Here is a 25,521-nt window from a genome sequence, read left to right as displayed (position 1 = left end):
CGATACCAACAATATCAAAATATGACGCTTCTTTCTTTTGCTGGAGCTCAAGCAACGAATAAAGATTTACTTAAAAACTAAAAACTACTTACATTTTGCCAGATAAGGCCCACGAAGACATACAGCTATTTTTCAGAAGCGACCTGCCCACAAATTATAGCTCAACGAAGTGGCTTATCTTGTCAAAATGTATACCAGCCAAATACTCCGAATGTGGAGAAAGAAAAAAAAAACAAGAGGACCTGGACAAAAATACACACTCCAAATATACAGGCACCGTCAGGGTCGGCATCAAACCCACGACCTTGTGTATACTAGACGAGGTAGTAAACATCTCGATACCATGGTATTGTCCCTGGAGGGACGAAACGAGGGCTGAAGTCGTTGCCCCCCCCCCCCCTTTCCCAAAGGTTGTTGAGCACAGGCCCAAAGGCCCAAAAACGCCAACAAGTCAGCAACAAATAGCACAGCTTATGCTGTAATAAATAAGGGTGAATACGTTTCTGGAACCGAACAAGGTGGTAAGTGCTTAGTGAGATGATGGGATTTGAGTTCCAAATGATTGCGGGCAGTGCGAGGAGAGAAGAGAAAGGCTGAGAGGGAGGGAGGGCGAGCGATAGGGAGGGCGAGCGGGCGACATGCTCACCTGCACCAAGTTGATGAGGGTGGTGAGGATGGCGCAGCGAAGCATGTTGTGCTCCTCCGACTGCTTCCACAGCACCGGCAGGTACTGCACAAGCGAGCCCGAATGCGGCCTTATCTGTGTAACAAAGACAAAGATCCCACCGTGGAGCCTCTTAACACACTATTGGGGTAAGTTCTGTTAAGCGAGCACCTATGACGGCCGGCACGGCACACGAAGGGGTGGGTGGCCAAGACCATGCCTGGCCCCCTTTGTCTCCCCGGTGCTGATGTTTACACACCGCACCAGGTACTTCGTTGAGGCTGAGTCAACTTAGGGGATGTCCAGGACCATTTAAATATTCGCCACTGTTATTGGTCGCGAGCAAGAAACGAACTTGGGTCGCTGGATTTGTAGCCCAGTGCGTTAACCACAATACTGACTGCTGCCCGCATCTGCCTAACGCAACCACAGACAATCACTGTGCTCTGAAGCGAGCAGCTGGATTTAACAACGTAAGACATCAGTTTATTCGAAGAAAGAGGAGGGAGCACCTGGGAGCCGACCCGCTCGATGACGCAGGAGGTGACATTCAGGACGTGCATCTTTGAGTCGCAGTCGGAGACGCTCTGCAGCAGCTGGAAGAGCAGGCTGAAGATGGACTCGAGGTACTGACCGGGAGACAAGTGCGGAGGGGTTAGCGCGAAGAGAGCAGTCACGTCGATACACTGCACCGCGCGCACCGCGGAAAACGACGAGCCGATCGCAAATCGTCCACCGAAGAACAGCCACGATGTTGAGCCCGGCGACGCTCGGGTATCGGCGGAGCAGTCGGGTAATGAGAAGACGTGCTACAATTAAATTCCCCGCTGGGTGCGTCGCGATTAAAGATCGTGATTCGCTTCGACAATCCATTGTTTCGACTCGTTTGTTGTTTGTAACGTTCCACAGTTTTTACAACAGCCTAAAATGCAACACGACCGCATTATTACCATACTTTGTAAATGCTCAATTATTTCTGACTTGCCATTCAATGCGTGTCAGCTTAACAAATCGATTTTAATCGATAAACAAACAGTTAAATACCCGGTCATCTCAGACCAGCTCGATGCTGAGTGAGCACGAGTATTAGAAAGTTTTCCCAATACAGTAAAACCTTGGATTGCGAGTAACTTGGTCTGCGAGTGTTTTGCAAGACGAGCAAATTTTTAAAAATAAATATTCATTTCATAAACGAGCGAGGTCTTGCAACACGAGTAGTACGTGCATACGCTTTGTCTGCTGAGCGTCACGTGATCACAACTGATATACGAGTGCTTTGGATTACAAACACGTTTCCGGAACGAATTATGCTCGCAATCCAAGGTTTTAGTGTACAACCCTTGAGAAGGGCTTGAGAAAGCACGGATGACGGTGAAGGTTCGGCCGGTTTTATACAACCGAGATAATTACAGGGGCTTAATTAAGAATGTCCATGTGTGTGTGTGTGTGTGGGGCTCATTGAGATTGCTGGTGATTCACTGCCGGTAAGTGGGGCGCCGCGAGAGTGGGGGGGGGGGTTTGAGCTGAGACCCCGAGTGGCGAGAGTTCTCATGGGCTCTTACTTACAGGCGTGAACTGTTCGGTCTTGAAGTCAAAATCATCCACAGGTATGAGGCTCGTCAAGAAAAAAAACCGGAGACAATGTCCATGAGCGGTACTGCCTGCGATGCTTCTCGCAAGCGAAAACAAGTCGACGTGCTATCCTGCCACGAACCAGCGGTGTGAGGATTCCACATTCCTATGGCAGGGGGACGAGTCGATCCACGTGACAAGTGGCGACTTCCCACAAAGGGGTGCCGATTTGGCGAACTCGGGTTGAATAAAGGCCCGACTGAAAAACCAACCCTGAGATTTAAACTCGCGACCTTCTAACTGCGAGTTCGACTCCCCATCCAGTGTAGGCTTCTGGCGACGCTGCAAACTAGGGGTGGGGAACCTAACACATCACTAAGGGCCGAACGCGACCTTCAAAACACCGTTGGGCAGGCGCACAGCCCGATCACGTCTATCACGGGGCGCACGGACATTTGGAAGTGTTGTCAGAATTTAACACATGTAGGAGGGCTTTCGTGAACAATGTTATGATTCGCAGCTCATTTTTGCGATCAGGTCGGTCGCGTTATTAAAATGCGTGTCGAGCACCCACCTCTACATGACGCGGCCAATTAATAAAGTCACGACGTGATGAACAAACACGCTCATTTATGACTGCTTCAGCACCACCGGTGTTGCTGGGAGAGCAACTACCTGTAACACATCGTGCCCAGTTAAGCGTTGTGAGGATCGCTCTTCAAACAACACACCGGTGGTGCTGCTGAAGCAGTAATAATTTGGTTAGGTTTGGTCAACACGTGACGTTATCGATTGGCTGTGTCGGGTGGAGGGTTTATTTTTTCTGACGCAACATTTTACTCACACGGCGATCTGACCCCAAAAATAAATTACGAATCAAGAGTTGCCAGGTCTAAAATATTTCCCCTAGCCGCGGAACTCCTGCATCAACGTGCAAAATCACCCCCCATTATCCACGCGACAAAACCTTGTACCTTTAGAACCTTTAGGGAGATAAGTTCACCCAGAAGTGGTGGCTAAATTCACCTTATTATGCATGATTTATTGGAGCTGTACCACATCGATAACACAGAGGTCAATTGTGTGGGAAAAACACAGATGAGAGCATCCAACTCTTAATTAAGAAAAATGTCACTCGAGTTCTTGTTTGCCCACAGGCGTTTTTAATATTTGGCTCTCTTGTGTAAAGGATAACAATCTTTTAATTAAGTAAAAAAAACTGCAGCTTTGTCAATCCACTGCTGGATAAAGGCCTCCCCCCAGTAACATCTCGCCGTGGTGGCGAGATGTTAAATACCTCGCCTGGTATGCAGGAGTTCGATCCTGACCCCGACGCCTTCTGTATATTTGGAGTCTACGTGTTCTCCCCGTGGTCGCGTGGATTTTTCTCCAGGCCCTCCGGGTATTCCCTCCACATTTAGAAACATGCATTTCGAGCATTTGGCTGCAATAGATTTCCACATCATAACCCACTCATTTGTGTTAGCCAGGTCGCTTCGGAAAAAGAGCTTTATGAGCTCAGTGGGCCTTACTCGGTAAAATTAAAATAGTGTTAATAGTTTCTTAGTTTAGCAGTAAAAATATAATGGGTGTAATCGCTTTAAGAAGGATATAAAGTTTGAGGGTGGTCGCCGCTGCCAGCCGGACCTGCAAAAGAGATACACACCGTTACGGTCAGGGCCGCGCTTCGATTTGCCGGACAGCATGTTCCTAAAACCAACGAGAGCCAAATCTTCTCGTTCTTTCATGTGGCAAGGTGAAATGAGTTAAAGTTATATACGTGCGTGTGTGTATGGAGGTGATTAAACTTTTCAATAGCCTCTGTAGAGGCTTGGTGGATGTCAGTGATGTTGCCCGCGAATCGATGATGCATTAAATAATATATACTCAATCTGTTTTATACATTTTTAGTGATGTACTTTGCACTCCTATCGTTTGTGTATTGTTTGTTGTAACTTTATGATCCAGCCCTATTGGACATCTGTGAAAAAGAGCTTCATAGTTCATCGTATTTCTCCGTGAGAAATAAATCAAGATTCTGATGGTCTGACGAAGCTGTGTGGATCATACTTAGCAAACTGCATTTGCTTCGTTGAATTGCATCTTTTTCCTTCCTTTACTTTGTTCCATATTCCTGTGGACATGTGAAGCACACGTACCGAACCTCGCCGTTTGTATCGCGACCTATGTAACCATGATTGTGTAAACTAAGATCTGTATCGTCACGGAACGCCAATGAAATAAATAAAATCTATCAAACTATATATTCCGAATTTTATTCCCTGTTGCACTCTCCCAACTCCAATGAAGCTTATCTGATCTGCATTAACTTCAGCAGCGCTACTTATCCGCCACGATGGAAAAGTTCTCACGGAAGAGTGTGTGTGTGAAAACACCCCAAGGAACAGAGGCCAAGAAAATATTTTAATGTCAACTTTACGAGTGAAGCAAAAATACGTATACGCTGGCTGCACGGGGGGGGGGGGGGGGGGGGTCAGTGTTGCGTTCAATGTGTCTGCGCCAATAAGTCAGGTTTTCACGCACGGGACAAAATCATAGCTGGCAGTGACCGAGACCAGGACCAGGCCGGTTCCAGATAGGTGAGATGGGTGCATTAACTCACGCCGCACGCTGTACTTGAAACCAATAGCACAGAGCTGCTCACCCGTAATAAAGTTGGGCGGATTGAACTGCCAAATGATTGCTGGCATAGACCATGGGAATACTATTTTTGATCAATCATATTCCAATTGTCATGGCGACAACGACATTTACATTCGTAGCTCTCGAAGTGATGCTGTGCACCACCTTGCGTCAGAAATGGCTCCACGAAACGATATGTATAATAATTAGTTATTTACCCAGGAAAGCCAGCAATACAAATATTAATCAAAATGATAAATCCACACAACTGAAATATGCTGAAATATCCAATACAATGCGATAGGTCTCCTTTTTTTGGTGCAGTAATTGGTGATCGGGCTGAGACCAGCAAATTGCTATGCTTGAAAACACGCTTTCATCAGGGGTGGCTGAAGCTTAGAATCGATCCCAGGATCTCAGCAGTGTGCCGGCTCAGTGCTCCGACACTTTGTATCGTGCGCCAACTCGGTGGCAGGAGAACACAATTCCCACTCACGTCGCTGCAAGTGAAAGTCTCTTCCGCATTTACTTACCCAAGCATTGCTTAGCCGCGCCAGAGCAAAGCTAAACATCAACAACAAGTCGACCTTCATCGGCATCTCATGCAACCAGACGCTGAAATGCCCCCCAAGATAATTACAAGTCAACACCGTGTGCCAAGAACCGACAGCGATAGAGCACGCCGGGTGCCCCGATTGAATAGCGCGGCTTGCAAGGGGGCGCGGGCAAACAGCCCTCATTAAGACAACCGGCGACACGCAGCACAGCAGGGAACCGAGAAAAGCAATCACGTCTGACGGGGGCGGCGCAACGCGCCATCCGGGAGTTCATTATCTGCCAGGTCGGCCACCTTGGAAGCGGCAGGGGGGGCGGGTGAGATCGCGTTAAGAGGTAACGAAGCGGATTAAATGCGTGAGAGCGTTGATCGCATCGTCGTAGTTTCCGGCGCCAATCGAACGCAGCCATAGCAGCGGAGGAGAAGCAGCCGCACAACGCCCCTGCCGTAGCAGTGCTGTGGCTGCCACGGCTGCCGCCACTGCCCGGGCACCTTGCGCCCAAGCCGACAGGAACAAGCCGGCCTACGTATGGGCAAGAATATATTTTTTTTTCTTGGAAATACAATCCAGCGATATAAAACCGCAGTGTGATTGAAGCGAAGACTCACAAGGGTTCATCCTCCACTGCCCCGGTCGCTCCTTACATTACGCGGAGTACGGGGCAATCCGCGAGGTTTCACCACCACGAACGATAACGAACGCTCATTTCACACGTAGCAGACTTTCGCCACCGATATTATGATTAATAGCTGATTTTTGGGTCAGATGGCACAAGTGATTATGAATCATGATGAAAGGTCACAGTGAAACATTTCAGAAAACGTATTGGTTTGACCTTGGTCCAAGATTATACATTGCACATAGAGGGTTCTCTTCTTAAATACCATAAATCCCTAGTTCCTGGGGGTCACAATGAGTCCTTCCTGAGTGCAATGAAAATTACCCTCAATTAAGTGCTGTGACCAACTCGGTAAAGCAGAGGCATACCCATAATCAAGGACCCTCTTGAATGAATAACAGCAGTCTGGAGACCCAGTCGAGGCTTTCCTGGGTAATTTAAATGGGTGTAGCAACTCGCCACCTGCTCCACGATTCAAGGCTTTTTCACTTGATGGGTCTGCAATTCTAGTGACCAAATGTGGGGGGGGGGGGGGTTACGTGAACCAAATAATACACAGCAGCATATAAAAAAAAATGCTGCAAATAATTGATTCCTACATAGATAATCCGATGCAGGTTATCACGAGCACAACATTTTTAATTGACAAATCGATCAGTAAACTTAGCTTGGCGGTACGTGGCAGATGGTGCAACATGCCACGATAGGGAAAGCGGGGGGGCGGGGGGCGGTGACGCACCACTAGGTCGGCATCCTGCAGCAGGGAAAGCAGCGCCTGGTAGAGGACTGGCCTCAGCTCCTGCTTGAACTTCACCGCGACCCACTGGCCCACCAGCCAGATGACCCGCCTGCGGATCAGCCGGTACCTGCACCAGCAACGGCCACGCGGCGAGGTGAAAGCCACACAAAGCGCAATCCGTGGACCATTTTTGTTGTTGTTTACTTACTTCACACGTCATTTTTCGTGGGCCACTAATTACGATTCGTGATCGATTTTGTTTTGAGTGTGGGCCGTGCAATAATCTTGTCAATTTGGGTCCTAAGACCATCCACCACCCAACATAGTCAAACAAATTAAATCGTCACGTGTGCACGCATAGAAAGCACCAATTATTTGGTATTCACCTCGCTTACTGCGTAAGTCGATGGACAATCCTCACAAACCAATTTATCAATGATATACGCAAAGCTTCCCTTGAAACGTTAAGCACCGTCAGGAACAAACTGTATTGCGGCAGAGTTTGGTGGGGAGGGATTTGAAGAGGCCGCAGCACAGAGGGAGCGGCAGTAGCCAAGATGCAAGGCGATTTAGGGCATTTATTCTTCTCTTGTTAATATTTTAATTCAACGGGAGGACAGAATTGGCAGGTCTTATAACTCACCTCGAGTCCTTCACCTGCAGCTCAACGACGAGCTGGTTTCTGAACCATTCATCAAAGTCCACGGTGTCAAAGAGCTCGTACGCAGCCAGGCCAACTGCGTTGTAAACTGGAGACAGTGCGTGGACAACCAGGGATTGATGCAGCACACCATTTTCATTTCTTTACCAGGTAAGGCTCACTGAGCTATATAGCTCTTTTTCAGAAGAGACCTGGCCACAACTGATAACTCAAGCAAGAAGTGGCTTATCACGTGGAAATCTATCGCGGCCAAATACTCTAAAAAGCATGTTTCTTAATGCGGAGGGAAAAACCGGAGGACCCGGAGAAAAATCCACCGGGAGAACATGCAATCTCAAAATATACAGCAGCAGGCGTCAGGGTCGGGATCGAACCCACGACCTCCTGCATACCAGGCGAGGTAGTTAACATCTCCTAGCCACCGTGGCACCCCTCACACAACAGGACAGGGCGTCAGTGGAGACGCAACCACACCTAAAAGAAAGACGCAAGCTAGCGATAACAACTGTTAGAATCCTGGGTCAGAATTCAATTCAGGAGTCCCAATCCTCTTTATACCAATTTGGGGAATGTTTGAGCCTTTAACAGCCACACAGCTTGCTTCCCAATTACATATAACCTACATAAGGCAATGTAGATTTACGTGGCATCTAAATGTCACTGCATCTTTTTTTTGAACTTGAACAGGGGCAGTCGACAGCATGAATGACTACACGATTCGATACACACATCTGTCGTTATCCTATAAATCAACTGTAACGATGCATCCCTATTCACCTATAGGTCATATACAAAGATGCCCTATAAAGCCTGAACAGACTTTTTATGGCGAGTGCTGTTAGCGACGACATATTAAGGTCAGCACGACACGTGATGGGGTGGGTGGCCAGCTCCATATCCGAGTGCATTTTACTTGATACTTAGATAAGCGTCACTGGTGGTGGCTGTGATTGGGAATAGAACTCGGGTCACTGGGTTCGTTGTGCAGCGCGCTAACCACTGCCCTAAACGCTCCCGACTGTGCCATACGAAGGGAACAGCCGTACCTTAAAGGACTATACAACCTCAAAAAACAAAGAGCTCTTTATACGTACGTACGCACATTCATGCCTAGACTGTGTCCCATACAAAGTCTGAATCTTTATGTGTGCAAAACTTTTTAATCCATCGCTGCAGAGACTTTTCTTGAGCAATACAGCGGAGTAATTTGCTCCCCGTTAACGAGCCCGCAAACTCACGTCGCACACAGCGCGGGAGGGCACAACCTACGTGCATTTGTACCTACAAGATAAGAGATGTTTGTTTCTTCAGGGGCTAAATCTTACTTTAAAGCTGCCGCTAATTTCCAATCTAAAAGCGCACCACCGAACGGCGATACATTTCGCGTTCACTTATTGCTACGTTGGTGCCGTGTAAAGCGGCCAGATACAGGGAAATTTGTATTCTATATGCTAAAATCAAAACGCGCAATGCCGCGCAGCATGCTGACAAAAGAAGGCACGCCACCAGCAATCGGATGCTGCCGTGGTGTGGTGGCTAGTACGCTAGATTTTCTGCGGTTGAAACAACGGAGGAAGTTTCTTAAGTCCGTTTGTATGTTGAACTGCTAATCGGAGGTGTGGGTGAATGACAACAAACTAAACAAAAAAAGCAGTTCCAAAGAAATTCGTTTTCAGTTTAATATTGTGGTGTAGTGTAGTGTGTGACATAGAAGTTTAGTGTTTTGTAGTGGTGTGTTGTGCAATGTATAATGTAGTGTACAGTAGTGGAGTGTATAGACTCGCAGAGACGCATGTGTGTATCTATACCATTGGAACCTCATTTGCCAGTAAAAAATATAATCGTTTTTTTTACCCTTCTATTTGGCAACAAAACTGACACCTTTTTTACAAGGAGTCATGTTTACATAGACCACAATACCTGCAGTCATAATGCAAACAAAAAACATAACTCTGATAATGTGCACTGTCCTTTTGGCGTCATCTGGTCCAACCCATGTGAGACTAGGCTCTAAGGAAAGCTGTCTCGGGTGTGGACCAATCAACTTCAAGGACAGTGCACATTATCAGAGTTGCATTATGACTGCAGGTATTCCGGTCTATGTAAAGATGACTCCTTGTAAAAAAGGTGTCAGTTTTGTTGCCAGATAGAAGGGTAAAAAAACAATTATCGTGTGTATCTATGTTGAACTTCTTTCGCACCGTATGTAGCCATCCACGTTAATCGGGAGGTGCCGGGGGAAGTACCGCCGCAGTTCAGTTTGATCGGCAAGCCATGCGTGGTGGAGTTGTGTCGATAAACTCCAGCGCTCTCAAAAACATCTGGCCACCAAGGAAAAGGAATCCAAGGTCCCCTCCTGTCCGAGGGCCTCCTCCTCCTCCCTCCACTCGACGCCCTTCCGCCGGGCCATGGCGCGAGCGAGTCATAGCAGCGCTGCGCCTTTACTTTAATGGTCAACAGCAGATGACCCCTGGCCATACTTTCCCACTGGAATATAGTGTGGGGGGTGACAATGGAGCCATCCCAACGGATGACAAACCCCCCCCGCCCCCCCAAAACTAATACAGACCTCCCCATCCCCCTCCCCCGCTAAATATAGCGCGGAGCCACGGCGATGAATTGCCGATGCGTTATTTAGTACCCACCTGCATCTTTAATAAATAACCCCACGGAATCCTCGTGGCTGGTGGGGACTGCAAAGAGAGGAAGGTAGAGACATAAATAAATAAACAAGGCCTCCCGGAGTCAAAACAAAGCCGCTCCGAGCCCTCCATTCAATATCCTCCTTTTTAATTCTCGCCGACAAACAACGCATACACGCACGCACACACACACACGCACGCACGCACACACACGCACACACACACGCACACACACACGCACGCACACACGCAAGCACACATGCAAGCACACGAGCAAGATAGCACTGGGATTAAAACAATTGCGAATTGAAGTGTCCATGACATGATTTGCCAGTAATGCATTTTTTAGTAAAAATAACATTTATTTTTCTATTCAATAGCTAAAATATATATATATGCTGGAGGGAAAAAAGTTCTTTATAAACCCGAGCTAACACCCAATTTATATGCAAATAGCAGTGTTTTATTGGCAAAGGGAGGATCACAATTATAATGTGACTTGTATTTCCCTACGCCGCATGATCAGACCACAGTTCTACTGAGCCAGCAGTGTTTAAATTCAGTCCTCGGTGTTGCTGCAACCCGAGCAGAAACACAAAAAGACGATAATCCCACAAACGTGCACCCTTTTGGACTTACTGAACCGCAACGGCGCACAAACAACCGGGGGGTGGTGGTGGTGGGTGTAGCCAGCACCAAGGCCAGCCGTCGGTGCCGATGTACACCCACACCACCAGATTTCTCATGTAAGGTCGAGTAGTCGTCTTTGGTGAGGCGCGCAACTGCTTTAGATACGACTCGCTGCCGGTGTTAGCTGTGGCCGGGAATTGAACGCGGGTCCGATGGGATCATGGCGCAGTGCGTTAACGTACTGGGACACGAATAACAAATCCCGATAAAGATTCCTTGTATATAGCCTTTAACAGACCGTTTGGGGGAAAGTGCTGCTGGTAAGCAGCACCTATGAAGGCCAGCAAGGCATATGAAGATGTGGGTAGCCAGCACCACGCCCGGCCAGCCTCTGTCTTCCCAATGCTTATTCTAACATACAGCTGGGTCAACGATCAACACAAATACAAAGATCCCCCGTATAGCTTTAACAGACTGTTGGCACAAGTGCTGTCAGTGAGCACCTATGGAAGTCTAAATGGTACACGAGGGGGTGGGCGGCCAGCACCACGCCCAACCGCCTTTGTCTTCCCAGTGGCGATTTTTACACACCGCACAAGGTTCTAAATTGAGGCTGAGTCGACCGAGGGTAGGCTCAGGACCAGTGCAGATAATCGTCACTGGGTCGCCAGATTCATAGCGCAGCGTGCTAACCGCGACACTACAGCTCACCACACGTACACAAACACACAAACACGCAAGCTTATGCATGCCTCAGCTTTCATCTGCTCAGCTTGCATTTACACAAGTAGGTTTAAAAAAATAAAAATAATATTTTTAAGCAAACCAGGAATTAAGTCGGCCAAATTAAATCTAGAGCTTAATTAATTGATGCTGGGAATTAGATTGTAATTCACAAGCAATTGCTGTGGGAAGCAAGTCTATCTCCCCTTGTTGGTTCTTCCTGGGCAGGTAAACAATTCACCCCCCCCCCCAAATTCTCGCTAATTGGATGAAACTTCGTGATTTTCGTGAATTATATTTTTAATGTAACAAGCTGCCTCTAGTCACTTGTAAGAGGTCACCTGAAGCCATTGCATACAACAGAGACCACATTGCTTACAGCCACAACTCGAAGCACGTATCGCGACCGTAAGAATCTATTTAAACTAGCATAAGTACCCGGCGTTGCCCGGGTGAAAAATATATTTCTTAATAACCTTACATATATACACACCCTCACCACTCACTCTCACCATTCACCCTCACCACTCTCCCTCACCACTCTTCCTCACCACTCATCCTCACCAATCACACCCTCACCAATCACCACTCACCCTCACCACTCTCCCTCACCACTCATCCTCACCAATCATACCCTCACCAATCACCACTCACCCTCAACACTCACCACTCACCCTCACCATTCACCCTCACCACTCTCCCTCACCACTCATCCTCACCAATCACACCATCACCAATCACCACTCACCACTCACCCTCAACACTCTCCCTCACCACTCATCCTCACCAATGACACGCTCACCAATCACCACTCACCCTCAACACTCACCCTCACCACTCACCCTCACCATTCACCCTCACCACTCTCCCTCACCAATCACACCCTCACCAATCACCCTCAACACTCACCCTCACCACTCACCCTCACCACTCAACCTCCCCTCACCACTCACTAATCACCACTCACAATCGCCACTCACAACCGCCCTCACCATTATATTTTTGCCCCAGTCAACGCCGGATATTTCCCATTCGTAGCAGTTTATATGAACTCTATAAGCAACTTATATTAAACAGGAAGCGCGATCCTAAAGTAATTTACAACCTTCGATTAGTTCTTTGTGCGATTCAAAGAATCGATTCCTGGCATGTTGGGGGTTTACATTTTGAATGATAGAGTTTCATTTTCATTGTTATTTTATTTTTTCAGGAGTTTTTAATTACATTTTTGCCCCGGTCAGCGCCGGATATTTCCCGTTCGTAGCAGTTTATATCGACTTTAACCAACTTATAGTAAACGGGAATCGTCTGAATCTAAAGGAATCTACAATCTTCGATTCCTTTGCGCGATTCAGAGAATCGATTCTTGGCGCGTCGGGTTTAAAAGTAATTACACAGTTGTTTTTTCATTGGTATGTAATATTTGAAAGTTTTCATAAGATTTTAAATGTATTTTCCCCCCGGGCAACGCTGGGTATATCGAGTTTATACCACAAATGCGTGCGCATATTTTTAACGGGAATTAAAAATGGCGTCCACCCGGCAGCGAATGCGTCGCTACCCGTTGCCAGGGGCAACCGCCGTCCAATGAAACTGCGTATGGTCCGGCGACACACAGACACACACACACACAGACAGACAGACAGATTTGCGATTTTATATATATAAATCGTCACGTCGTGGTCCTTCACCTTGGAGCGCGTGCAGCATTTCCAGGAGAACGGGGGTCAGCGTCTCACTGTACTCGTGGAAAATGTCAAGGAAGAGGACCTCCGTGCAGGGCTGGTGGGAAAGTACAGACAAGTGAGACATTTGGATCATCGTCGTCGTCATTATCGTCACCATCATCACAATTGTTATCGTTATCTGCATCGTCACCCGCTCCAAACAATTCCGAGTGCTCTCAGAAGACCCCCCCCCCCCCAATTATAGAGCAGTTCTCTGACCAACAATCCTACGCATGAGTGGGTGACTCAGAGGTCAAAGCACTGGGTCGCCACTGATCCTGGGATGGAATCTGGGTTCCAATCAGCAATTAAACCGGGTTCTCAATCTGAGTTCTGTTTAAACAGGCGAGACCTCTCAAGAGACGAGGATTATAAACACGCTCATTAATTGGCTGAAAACATCTTAATGTATGCGCTTGCTTCCGTAGTGGATCGCGTAGTGTTTGCGCGGTGCAGTCACATGAATGACGCGACTATATAAAAACAAAATTTTATTTTCTCAAGAGCGAACTGCAATTTTGATGATCTCTTACCATGCCACCAATGACTGCATAGGAAAGAAAACGCGACGTTGCTTCTGTTGTGTGCAATGGGTTTAACCAACGCTCACCAGCACGCAAAAAATCAGTGACTCACGAAGAAGTTGAAAGAAAAAAGATCGAACCCCGGCCGGAATGCCAATAGCTGAATCGTTACAACTCAATATAATCGTTGGCAGGGAGCGAGGGTGAATTTATTCCACCCCCACTTATTAACCCAGGAAAGCCAGACTGAGTCGCATGACTCTTTGTCCAGGAGGGTCCTGCTACAATGGGATGTTTAAACACCATTTACAATGTATGTGGGAGAAAACAGGAGAAATCCGGTGGAGACCATGCAGAATAAGGGGAGATGATACAAATTCTGTCAGAAAGGTGCCAGTCAGGAATCAATCCCAGGTCATTCTCGCTGCGAGTGCTTCCGCAGCGCTGCCATCCTGCCACCCGACAATGTGCACGTCTATGCATGTGGGTGGCTGTATGCATGTGTGGGGAGCGGTGGTGCAGTGGTTAGTTAGCGTCCTGCGCGAACGAACCCAGTGACCCGGGTTCGATTTCCGCTCACGACCAATAACAATATTTGAATATGTCCTGGGCCTCCCCGAGGTCGATTCAACCTTAAATTAGTACCTGTTGTGGTGTGTAAATATCAGCACTGGGGAGACCCACTCCCTCATATGCTATACCGGCCTTCATAGATACATGCAAACAGCACTTGCCCCAACCATCTGTTAAAGGCTATCCGGGAGGGATCTTTGTCTTTTGTGTATGGATATTGTATACATGTATATTGAACTTCTTTTACACTCTACGTAGCCAACTGTGCTAACTGGAGATTCGGTGGGGGGGGGGGGTGGAACAGTCAAACTAAACACAACAAGCAGTGCTAAAGAAATGGCTTTTCAATCGAGATTTAAAAGTGCAAAGCTCCAGTGGCTTCCTAATATTGGAAGAGAAAATTTTAATGAATGAGAAAATACAAGGGCAACCGCAGCCAGGTAGCCGAGCGAGCGCTTCTCCGTACCCGAAGGCTGTACTTCCAGGAATCGCCTCCGCTCTCTTCAATGGCTGGAAGGAAAAAAGCGCGGGGCAAGCACGCAATTACACGTGGCTCAATCGCTGCACTTAACGGGCTGCCGAGTAGGAAGAGTTTTAATGTTGGGCGGGGAGTTGGGAGTGGGTCATGTAGCCATGGGGGTTGAGTTACATGTTGAGTCACAAGGCGGGGGGGGGGAGCTTTATTAAGGATATTCAGTGGAGGGGGGGGGGAAGCATATGAACGGTGAAAATGTTGGGAGTGCAGCCAGATCCCTATGGTTTTAATGCCTGTATGGACGTGGAAATCACACGGGCTTTATTTATTTCATTTGTTAACAGGGCATGTTTTATTTATTTATTAATGCACAATCATTTACGTGCATTACAAAAACCCCAGCCAGTTGGCTCGGGGCTAGAGCGAGTAGCTCGCAAACAGAGAAGTCACGAGTTCGTATCCCGTTTTCGGGTTAGAGTAGGCCCTCCATACCTTCGGGGAAGATAATGAGCACCACTTTGTGAGGAAGTTCACAGTGGTTGTTCCTCTGGATAACTTTACCTCCCCTCCCCGGCATAGGAATGTGGAATTTTCACCACTGGCTCAAGGTTTTTAAACGGAAGATGTGCACTGCCTAAATGCCCATAATAAGTAAGAAATTATATTTGACATTTTAAAATCAAGATTGCGCACTCTTTGGCTGGTTTACATCATCAGCATCAATAATAGTAATGTCACTTCACACTTGTTTCCTGGAAACTACCAGTCCTAAATTACCGTGATTTTTTTCTCTGCACCAGTAGTGCCCAACTGTGGTCCGCTGTCAGCAAAAAGCCCAATGATATAAACTATTAACTATTTTTATTCTACCACGTAAGGCCCAGAGCTATATAGCTCTTTTTCGGAAGCGACCAGGCCACAAATGATAGCTCAACAAAGTGGCTTATCACATGGAAATATATCACTGCACAATACTCTAAATGCAAGTTTCTGAATGTGGAGGGGAAACACCGGAGGACACCGAGAAAAATCCACGAAAGCACGGAGAGAGAGAACATGCAAATTCCAAATATACAGGCGCCAGGGTCGGTATCAAATCGACGACCTCCTGCATACCAGGCAAGGGAGTACCATGATATAACCACGCTGGATGGCAAGAGGGCATCATGACCGATGCTTGCGCGAGTGTTTGTCTCCCACAAAAAAGTATTTAAATGTATCGCTGTAATCCGCGCACTGCCAACTCCAATAAACATTATGCTTTATTAACGGCACAATAGGTTACGGCAAGGAATAAAATAATTTAAAAAAGCGAGCATTTAATCAATCACCGCAAGGGAGGCACGATTATTATAAACTACTATCGTGCACTGCGGACGGTTTAATTAACCACACATTCTTACGCGGAACAGGTCAGGTGATTATTAGAGAAGCTTTCAGCAAATTAGAGTGTCACACCCGTGGGGTTTATCCGAGGCAGAGGCATTGACTGTGGCTAAGCATTGTTTGTAATAACGATGAAGCGACTCAAATGGAAGCTGCATCCTGAAGTTGGGCGGGGGGGGGAGTTCAAAGGTCAGAGCTAGCACCGCGAACGGGTACTGGGTTCGAATCGAGACAGAAGCATTTATTGTGGCTAAACGTTGAAGATTTCTAATGATGAGCAACTCATTTACTGACTTTCCAAATCGACGTCGTGAAATTTAGTAACGTTATAAAACACGCCAGCAGTAAAGGTGGGCCCAGTGGCTCCGGGTCCAGTACACTGGTACCAGTAATTCTGAGATTCCGGCTTGGAATCTGGGTTCTCAGGCGTAGCAGTGAGTTGATGCTTCCAGCGTGGTCACCAATGACGGCACCAAAAAACCCATATCATTAATCTTGTTTTTTTTCACTTCATTATCATCATCAATTAGCCAAGAATCATCCACTGTTGGATGGACGTTCAGCACGTAGATGGAATGACGAAATTAGCTCGTAAGTAGGAGCTAGATGGAATGTTACACCGCAAGATCATGAGAGATGTTTTTGCACATAATTTGGCTGAACTCTAGCGCTAAGAGTTAAGAACAACATTGTAAAGTGCAGCATCCCCTCTAGTGAATATGAAAAAACATCAGGATTTCAGAAGTATAATAATAAAAATAAAACATATTATGTTTTATTTTTATTATTTTATTACTTCCCTTCTACGTGACTTTACCGAAAGAACCAAGAAGATGAATCCCTGCAGTCACGAAAGCTTCAAATCGAAATTTCAGAAGTAATTCCATGATATCTACTTCTATGGCCTGTTTATTAACACAGTACGTTGTCAAGTTGCACCCCCTGCCGCGCCCCCTACCCCCAACCCGACACCACATTTCTATGTTTTTATTCAACTCAGATCAGCTGATATTTTTTGGCCGACTTCGCATTCCGAGTTGAATGGAAAAACATCGTCTAACGAGGCAATCGATAGCATCAGAGGCAGCGGGAATATCGAATCATTGAATTTGACATTCATTTTTGTCAGCAATGCGGTCTTGACCCGATTCCTGATTGTTTCATTTTTGGTCAGGTCGTGCAAAACTGTTCGTGGTAAATCCTCCTCCACCCAACACAGCCAATTAATAAGTATCACATGAATCAGACGTGCCACATTTACGATTCATTTACATGCCCAATATGAGTGAGTGACATGATCAACCCCCTCACTTCAAGTGGTTATCAAGTAAATTCACTGTTATTGGCCACACAAGGAAATTGTTACGACGAGTGAAATTAAGTTTTACCTCGTTAATCGCGAGGGATACGTTCTGGAGATGCTTGTGAATAGCAAATTTCAGAGATAATGATATTGGCCTATGGAAACCTATCTTTTCAATGAATCAACTTAAATAAATACGTAATTAAGCTATTAAATACATGAAAATTATCATTAAACAAAAAAATGCTTATAAAGATTTTTGAAGTTCTATCTCGTAAACACAAAGTTTGCAGATTATTCTAAAGCATCGAGAAGTTCTCTCTCTCATCTCTTTATTTCATCACTTTATCTCTCATCACTCTATCCCACATCACTTTCTCACATCACATTCTCTCTCACTTTATCTCATCACTTTCTTCCGCTCTCTCTCGATGCAGTGCGAAGACTTCCAGATGCGATTCTCAGATCTCCAAAATCGCGGAAAGGAAGTTCGTGAATAACGAGGAAATACCGCACATGGTCTGGACTCAAGGCCTACGCAACCACCACCACGTTTGTGCAGGAGCGTGGGCTCTCACCAAACCCCTCCGGGTCCTCGTCCCACATGGCCAGGTCCTCGGGCGTGAGCAGGAAGTAGTGCGAGACGAGACGGCGGCAGATCTCCGTCAGCGTCTGGTAGTTGAAGAAGGCGCTCTTCACACGGTACGCCTCCATAGTCTGCGGCTTGCTGTCTGTCGGTCACACAGTGCTACGTCAGAGTTGGGCGACCTGTACCATGTTGTGTACGCCTCGTGACATTCCAACAGAGATAACGCCGATGTTAAAAATTTATAACAGCAATGGCATCCGCTGGCCCAGGTCGCAGCGCAAGCCAAGGGCAGCTGCGGTGTTCCCCGTCTTTGTTGACGAAGGAAGGCCGGGGTGGAAGAGATGCACGGTGGGGGGGGGGGGGAGTGGGGGGAATGGGGGGTGGAAGAAACATGCAAGTGGGAGGGTGAGAAGTCAGTACCCTCGGGGTTCTTGGATGGGCGGTACGAGTCGTTCTTGACGATCATCTTGATGAGGCTCATGCACTGCACGGTGAAGCGCTCAAACGCGGGCCGGCCCTCGGCTTGTGCGAACACGGAGCCCACGGCTAGCTCGAGCGAGCGGCTCACAAACGGCACGAACGAGAACGGGTGCTGCTCCAGGAAGTCCAGTAGCTGCACACCACAATGCACGCACGCACGCATAAAGAACCCCCCCATATAGTCTTTAATAGACTGTTGGGGCAAATGCTTGTTAGCGAGCACCTACGATGGCCGGCACGGCGGCACAGGACACGAGAGGGTGGGTGGCCAACACCATGCCTGGCCGCCTTTGTATCCACAGTGGTGATGGTTACACACCACACCAGGTATTTAAGGGTGAGTTGACATAAACGGAGGCCCGGTTTAGATATTCATCACTGACGTTGGCCGTGAGTGGTTAATTGAACTTGGGTCACCAGGTATGGAGCTCAGTGGGCTAAACACTTTGCCACCGCTCCACAAAAACAACAATCGTCGTTCGCCACTAAGTGGCGGTGACGTCACCATGGCGCTTGTGCCATGCACACACACGCATGCAAAAACACGCACGCACACGGGGAGAGGAAACGCGGGGATCGAGGAGCCAGATGGCCTCGTTGCAATCGTTTAATTCGAATTTAAAGTTTAAAAGTATTGATTTATACTTGTAGTGGTTTCTCAACCTTTTTTGGCTACTGTACCCCCCTTGTTGAATTTTGTTTCAATAGAGTACCCCCTTGAATGATCCAACACGTTTCGATTTAAAGCTTTCGTGACTGCAGGGATTTATCTTCTTGGTTCTTTCGGTAAAGTCACGTAGAAGGGAAATAATAAAATAATAAAAATAAAACATAATAAAATACAATTCTCACGACGTTTCGGCCACAACGCAAGCAGCCGTCCTCAGGTGAAGAACAGGGCTGTCGGAAAGACATTCAGACGCTGTCTTTCCGACAGCCCTGTTCTTCACCTGAGGACGGCTGCTTGCGTTGTGGCCGAAACGTCGTGAGAATTGTATTTTATTATGTTCTATTTTTATTATTTTATTATTTACCTTCTACGTGACTTTACCGAAAGAACCAAGAAGAAATAAATGTATGAATAATGAACATCATATTGTAACCTGTTGCCAGAAAAAAGAGGAAAAACCTATGATAATATTTTGGCACTGGCAAAAGAGGTCCCATGATGTAGATGCTCACCCCGAGCTCTCATTACTCTGATAGTGCATTGTCTTTGGGCTGCACGCCTTTTGGCGTCCTCTGGTCTAACACTGTTTGAGACGAGGCTCTAAAGAAAGCTGTCTCTGGTGTGGACCAATAAGTTTCATAGACAATGCATATATTATCAGAGTATGTTTTTTTTACATTCTAACCACAAGCATTGTGGTTAATGCAGACATGATTCCTTTTTTCAGTTTGGTGTTTAACATCTTAACACCTGTTTTGTTGTGAGAAAAAAAGGGAAAAACCTATCATCATTGTAACAAATTGTCCAATTTATGACGTACCCTCACTAGCTAGTAACTGCAAGTGAATAAAAAACATTCTACGGACGCTCTGCATGTGTGACGTCATTTGTTCACGCTCGCTGGTTACTCTTGGAAAGCACATTGTTCACGATCAACTGCTTTAGAAAGGTCTTTAATATTGTTCTACATTACCATGAGGATAAAATTTTTATCGAAGTTATTTTATATTGGCAGATTCATACATGATTATTCACCAATGACTATCATGTATGATAGAATTTCACACATTTATAAATCACCTCACGTACCCCCTGGGATATTGTCACGTACCCCCAAGGGTGCTCGTGACCTCGGCTGAGAACCAGTGGTGTAGGCGTCTCCACAACAAGCAATGTCACCAACGCAGTTCTGAGTGGTAAGCAGCTGACTTAATTAGATCCATAAAAACTGCAAAACTACTCTCAAGACAACACGTGGATACTAAAGCCCACTGAGCTCTAAGCGCTCTTTCAGAGGTGACCTGCCCACGCATGGTGATTGCTCATCCAAGTGATTTATATCATGTGAGAATTTAAAGCAACAGCCAAATAACCTAAACGCATGTTTCTAAAAGCGGAGGGCAAAACCGGTGGAACCCGGAGAAAAATACATGACACAAAAACGAGGAGAGAGAGAGATCACACAGACTACAAATATACAACAAGCATCGCCAGGATCCAAGATCGAACCTCATGACCTCCTGCGTGCCAGGCGAGGAAGATCACATCTCGCAAGCGTGGCGCGCCCCAGAGGCCGAAAATAAAGCACTTTGTTTGTTGGGATCACATCAAGAACCGCGATCCGCAGAATGAGATAAAGAGGCGTTATCAACGTAAGAATATAAATATAAAGAGGCGGGCGACACAAACGGGGTGACGGGACAGTGAACGCGCGGATGGAATAACGAAAAACTTTAAAAGAGCACCAATCACAAGGTAATTGGACGCAACACAGCGACAATTCGCCTGAGCAGTGAGAGAGGCGCGAACAGCACGAACGGACAACGGGCACCAGGCGGCCGTAACCACAAAATGCCACGTCTCCAGCAGGACCGGTTCCTCCGTCACCTGGCTGCGCTAGAGACGACGATGTGACCTCTGTGAAAGTCAGGCCATCAGGCGGAGGTCCGAGGCTAGAATGAGCGATTCGCTGTCGTAAATCACGCTCTCTCACAATCCGAGCGGAACCCCCGTTGATTTATTCCTGTGCGGTGCAGAATTACAGCACTCTGCGCGGACGTATGTGCCGCGTACAGAAATATTTAAATAAAAACGACAAAATAAATACGGCATTCAAAAAGACATCAATTATACGGGCGGTGGGTTATTTAATCACGTCATGGCTGCCAAATGAGACATGATGTACTTACTTATCCGTGTCTCTATGCCAAAACATGCTCGACAGCCAAGGCCATTCATTTCCTTCTCACAAGGACATGGCGAGGGAAAAAAAACCACCACACTCCGGATCCGAATTAAAAATACAGAGCGACGAAGTGCATGACGCCTCGGAAAGAGTTTGACCTTCGAAGGAAAGGCACGCAACTTGAGGCAAATTAATGGGCCGCGGTCGCCCACTCAGACATGCAAAATTTGTAAGCTGTCACCGCCACTCCGAGCCCAGACCCCACTCCACGCTACGGGTGCATTTTCTTGCCGCGCCAATCGGAACTGCGAGTCAACGGCTCCTCAAAGGTGGCCCCAAAGTCGTTCGCACCATCTCCCACACGTATTTCGCTAATGGCACAATCTCCCACAACGTGGCGTCAAACCTTAATTGGGAACAAAGCCGCTGACCTTTCATGTCGGCACACTTGACTTTTGTGAGCGACACTTCTCGGCGCACTTTGGCGCGACCGAGCGATGGAATCAATTAGTGGCGTCGACGGCGGCGGAGCGCAGTTTCTACACTCGCGTGGCGAGAGGCTCGGCAGGGGAACCGCTAAGCGCAGGCGATGGCGCGGTGAGCGGGCATGTCGTCCGGTTAACGGGTGCGGCCGTGACGGCAAGCGGCAGCCGTTTGAGGACACGCGCAAAGCCGAGAGGCGGAACTTGCTTATCAGTGCGCGCACACCTGCACCGCCACCCACCCAATCGCAGTCATTCCACCGCAGACGGGATTTCAAGCATCGTATAAATACACCCACGGAGTTAATAATGCCAGTAACAAGACTCTACCGATGACAATTAATCCGCGTGGGATGCGCGGAGCGTAAAAATGTCATATCGCGCTCTCGATGATGAATTGCCTGTGGAACGGGTGCTCGGTAAACGTTTTGTTTGTACCGTTTGTGGCTGTGTACGGCTTTACGCTCCGCTGTTCTTCATTGTATTTTCACTGGAGAGATGATTGCAATTCCCAGGTGGCATGCAGAGGACACTCCGTATTGTACCGCTGCGTACAATGAACGTTAATTTACGCACGGCACGCCTTTTTATTTTGGTTTGCCTAAATGGTATAAAAAAACTCCCGAATGAACGACAAATCATAAATCACCCAGCCATTGTGGACATGCAGGATGGTTAATTTTATGACTGCAGAGTTCAATTTAATGACAAGAGTAATTATGCCTTGCCAAAATAATGAATAATTATACATTTCTGCTCCATTATTACAAAAACAAAATGTACACACAAGGCTTGTAACGGTTTGCCTCCCGCGAAATTGGATGAAATGCTCGATCAACTATGTGAAAATAAATTTGTATTTGACTTTGAGTCGCTTATTTGTGAGCTGCTCAACACTCGTCGAGGGTCAGTGACTCAATTGCACCATGTGACTACCGCAAGTAAACCGATGACTTTAAGAGGCAACAAAACCCCAGACAAATTCTATGTCTTCACCACCATAATAATAGGGTTTTTCCCCTGTTTTTGGCAACAAAACTGAAACCTTTTTACAAGGATTCATGTCTGCATTAACCACAATATTTTCAGTCAAAATGCAAATAAAAAACAAACTATGATAATGCATGTGCATTGTCCTTGAAACGTATTGGTCCACACCAGAGACGGCTTTCTTTTGAGCCTCGACCCAATTGGTGCTCGACCAGAGGACGCCAATGATAGTGCATTGTTGCCTAAAAAAAGGGGAAAAACCCTATTATTATATTTTGGTACCTGCAAAGGAGGTCTAATGATGTCTTCACCACCATTTACAAACGCTTTGCATCACGCGCGTTTTTGTTTTATCCGGGCCATCCCGTCCCCACAACACCCTAGATCATCGCTGTGCATGCAGACATTATAGATGCCATGCATGGCCCCAGGAAGAGTGCGTTTGGCAAACTGATGGGATGGCCGACAAGAGAGCATTGAAATCGGCTCGTGCGCAGGTGCAAGGTGAATCGTTACAGCGCAGGACCGTTACAGGTGGGGAAGGCTCACGGAGGCCCTCATCCAGCAGTGGATTGATCACGGCTGACCATCAACCAAAGGGCCGCTGTTTGGGCTTCCGTATACAAACCTACCACTTTGGTGCACAGGATGACTGCTTTTTCCAGCTTCTCTCTGCACGGGTGGCCTGCTGTGATGGTTCTTACTTCAGGAGAGGAACACAGGGAGGTGGAGGGGTGATGGTGACAGGAAAAAAAAAGAGTTAGGGTACATGACACGGCAAGCGTGGTCAGTGAGTAGGGGCGGGTGGCACGGCCCAGCAGCAGCAAGTTTGGCAATTGATTGCAGAGGTTCACGATTCAAATTCAGTGGCCGCTCTGATTAACGTCGGTGTAATAACCATATGTTATGCGTGTTCTGTTAGCCTTATATTTGTTGTGCTAGCTGTTGATGCACGACCTTGCCATTCGGAAAACTGACCACGTACAGTTCTTTTCGGATTGTTTTATTCACGATTTATTTTGTTTGCTGTAACCAGGTATCTATGATGTAACCGGGTCTCCACTAGAACTTGCTCTAGAGGTTTATCTGGTCTGCTCTTCCATGCTGACCAGACGTGGTAGAAGAGGTGGGCATACCCACACTATTCCCCACCAAATGTGACGACCTAACAACCGACTAACTGTGGTGTTATCCATACACACTTCCGGATAGAGGTCAGCGGGGTGACAGTGCTTAACCATGGCAACGTGGCAACTCCCTTTGTTTGACAGTTAAAAATGTGAGATCGTTATGTTTTCTCCATATATTTCAATATGTATGGAAAACCAGTGCAAACCGGTTTTTACCTTTTTTTGTCGCGTGGTCACCGGGAATGCAATTTTTGTTTAAGCACCCTCATTTTAACTTGTTGAGCTTTAACCAAGAGCACCGTACCCTGAGACCAGGCCGGGGGGCAACCCAAGCTACAATATGTAACCATCACGGACAAACTCTCTGCTGCCCATAGCGCAGCGCGAAGGACAAGACCACTTATCCGTGCACTTCCAACGGAAAATGCACCGCCCGCAATTGCGAGCATTTCCCACCAATTGGACCAAATGCCTCTTTTTATTTTGTTCTCTTGATTCGGCACAATGCATCATAGGTCCAAGCACAGGTGGGGGGGGGGTTGCTCTGAGAACACCCTAGATTCGCAAAATGAAAAAAAAGGTGAGCACTTTCCCAAAATGCTGTTGACCATGTCTCACCCTGTGGGGGAAATTGCCGACCGGGATTGTGACAACAGCTCGAAAACGAGTCTGGTGGCACAAGCGTAATTATTGTTATTGTTTCGGCGATGCTGCCAATGTGGCAAATGTCAACCGGTAATTTATTGATCCCCTGCAGCTGGATATCTCCAAATCGACAACCTGTAAAATATTTTGGCACTTGGCACACCACATCCGGTAGACCTCCATTCGTTATGGTGGCGGCCGATGCAGTTTGGTGCCACCTCTGCTCATAAGTCTACTCGCGACATTCGGCGAGAGCGCGTAATCAACACTTGTAACGCATACTCACGGCAGTTGAGGTACTGCTGCATCCTCTCGAACACGGCGTTCAGAAAGGCCTGGCGAAATGAGAGAAACGGACAAACAGCGGCGCGTTCGTCACAGTGACCACGAGCGCGTGCTGTAGGACACACCGACCAGCGTGACACCCAGGGCTCTGCCAGCGAATATCTGCGTGACTGCTACCAGAGGGAAGGCAAAGACGGGCAGTGACCGGCACAGCCTGGTATCAATTAAAGCAGCTTTCCTCTTGCCAACGGCAGGGATCACACGTTCAGTGCTTTTGTGCAATGTGGCAGAAGAAGAAATTCTACGGGGTAAAAAAAATACAGATTCAACTTATTTATTCACAAGCCAAGTATCAATCAATTAATTACTCCGTCAAATAACATTAAGTGTAATTCTTGCGATATATCTGTCGATTTGTGCGGTATAAGATAGGAATGCTATTTGTGCAGCAATGGATTGATCATGGTTGATGATGAACATTGCACAGGGTTCAGCGGTGGCACATTGGGGGGCACCACAGTGGCGAGATGTTATCTCCATCGCCTGGTATACAGGGGGTCGTGGGTTCGATCCCGACCCTGATGCCTGTATATTTGGAGTGTCGCTTTTTCTCCAGGTCCTCCGGTT

General features: G+C 47.1%; 1 protein-coding gene across 3 annotated transcripts in view; it reads right to left on the bottom strand.

The window, feature by feature from the left end:
• IPO11 (importin 11) overlaps positions 1 to 25,521 on the bottom strand; it is a 90,363-nt gene that overhangs the window by 38,847 nt on the left and 25,995 nt on the right. For 2 of the 3 annotated variants that reach the window (XM_078862005.1, XM_078862004.1), the window contains exons 8-20: positions 24,896 to 24,944; positions 23,467 to 23,537; positions 18,448 to 18,640; positions 18,017 to 18,169; positions 14,741 to 14,784; positions 13,142 to 13,232; positions 10,101 to 10,148; positions 7,438 to 7,543; positions 6,795 to 6,921; positions 3,850 to 3,883; positions 2,231 to 2,271; positions 1,177 to 1,293; positions 647 to 760 (exon numbers count right to left, since the gene is read on the bottom strand). In XM_078862005.1, coding sequence (XP_078718131.1) covers positions 647 to 760; positions 1,177 to 1,293; positions 2,231 to 2,271; positions 3,850 to 3,883; positions 6,795 to 6,921; positions 7,438 to 7,543; positions 10,101 to 10,148; positions 13,142 to 13,232; positions 14,741 to 14,784; positions 18,017 to 18,169; positions 18,448 to 18,640; positions 23,467 to 23,537; positions 24,896 to 24,944 — 1,188 coding nt within the window. The remainder of the gene's footprint in view (positions 1 to 646; positions 761 to 1,176; positions 1,294 to 2,230; positions 2,272 to 3,849; positions 3,884 to 6,794; positions 6,922 to 7,437; positions 7,544 to 10,100; positions 10,149 to 13,141; positions 13,233 to 14,740; positions 14,785 to 18,016; positions 18,170 to 18,447; positions 18,641 to 23,466; positions 23,538 to 24,895; positions 24,945 to 25,521) is intronic. The other variant, XM_078862007.1, reaches the window with a different exon arrangement.

This window comes from Lampetra fluviatilis, chromosome 13 (genome assembly GCF_964198595.1).
Source record: "Lampetra fluviatilis chromosome 13, kcLamFluv1.1, whole genome shotgun sequence".
NCBI classification, from domain to species: domain Eukaryota; kingdom Metazoa; phylum Chordata; class Hyperoartia; order Petromyzontiformes; family Petromyzontidae; genus Lampetra; species Lampetra fluviatilis.
Note: the sequence above shows the minus strand (reverse complement) of the source record. Positions and strands in the feature narration are given on the sequence as shown.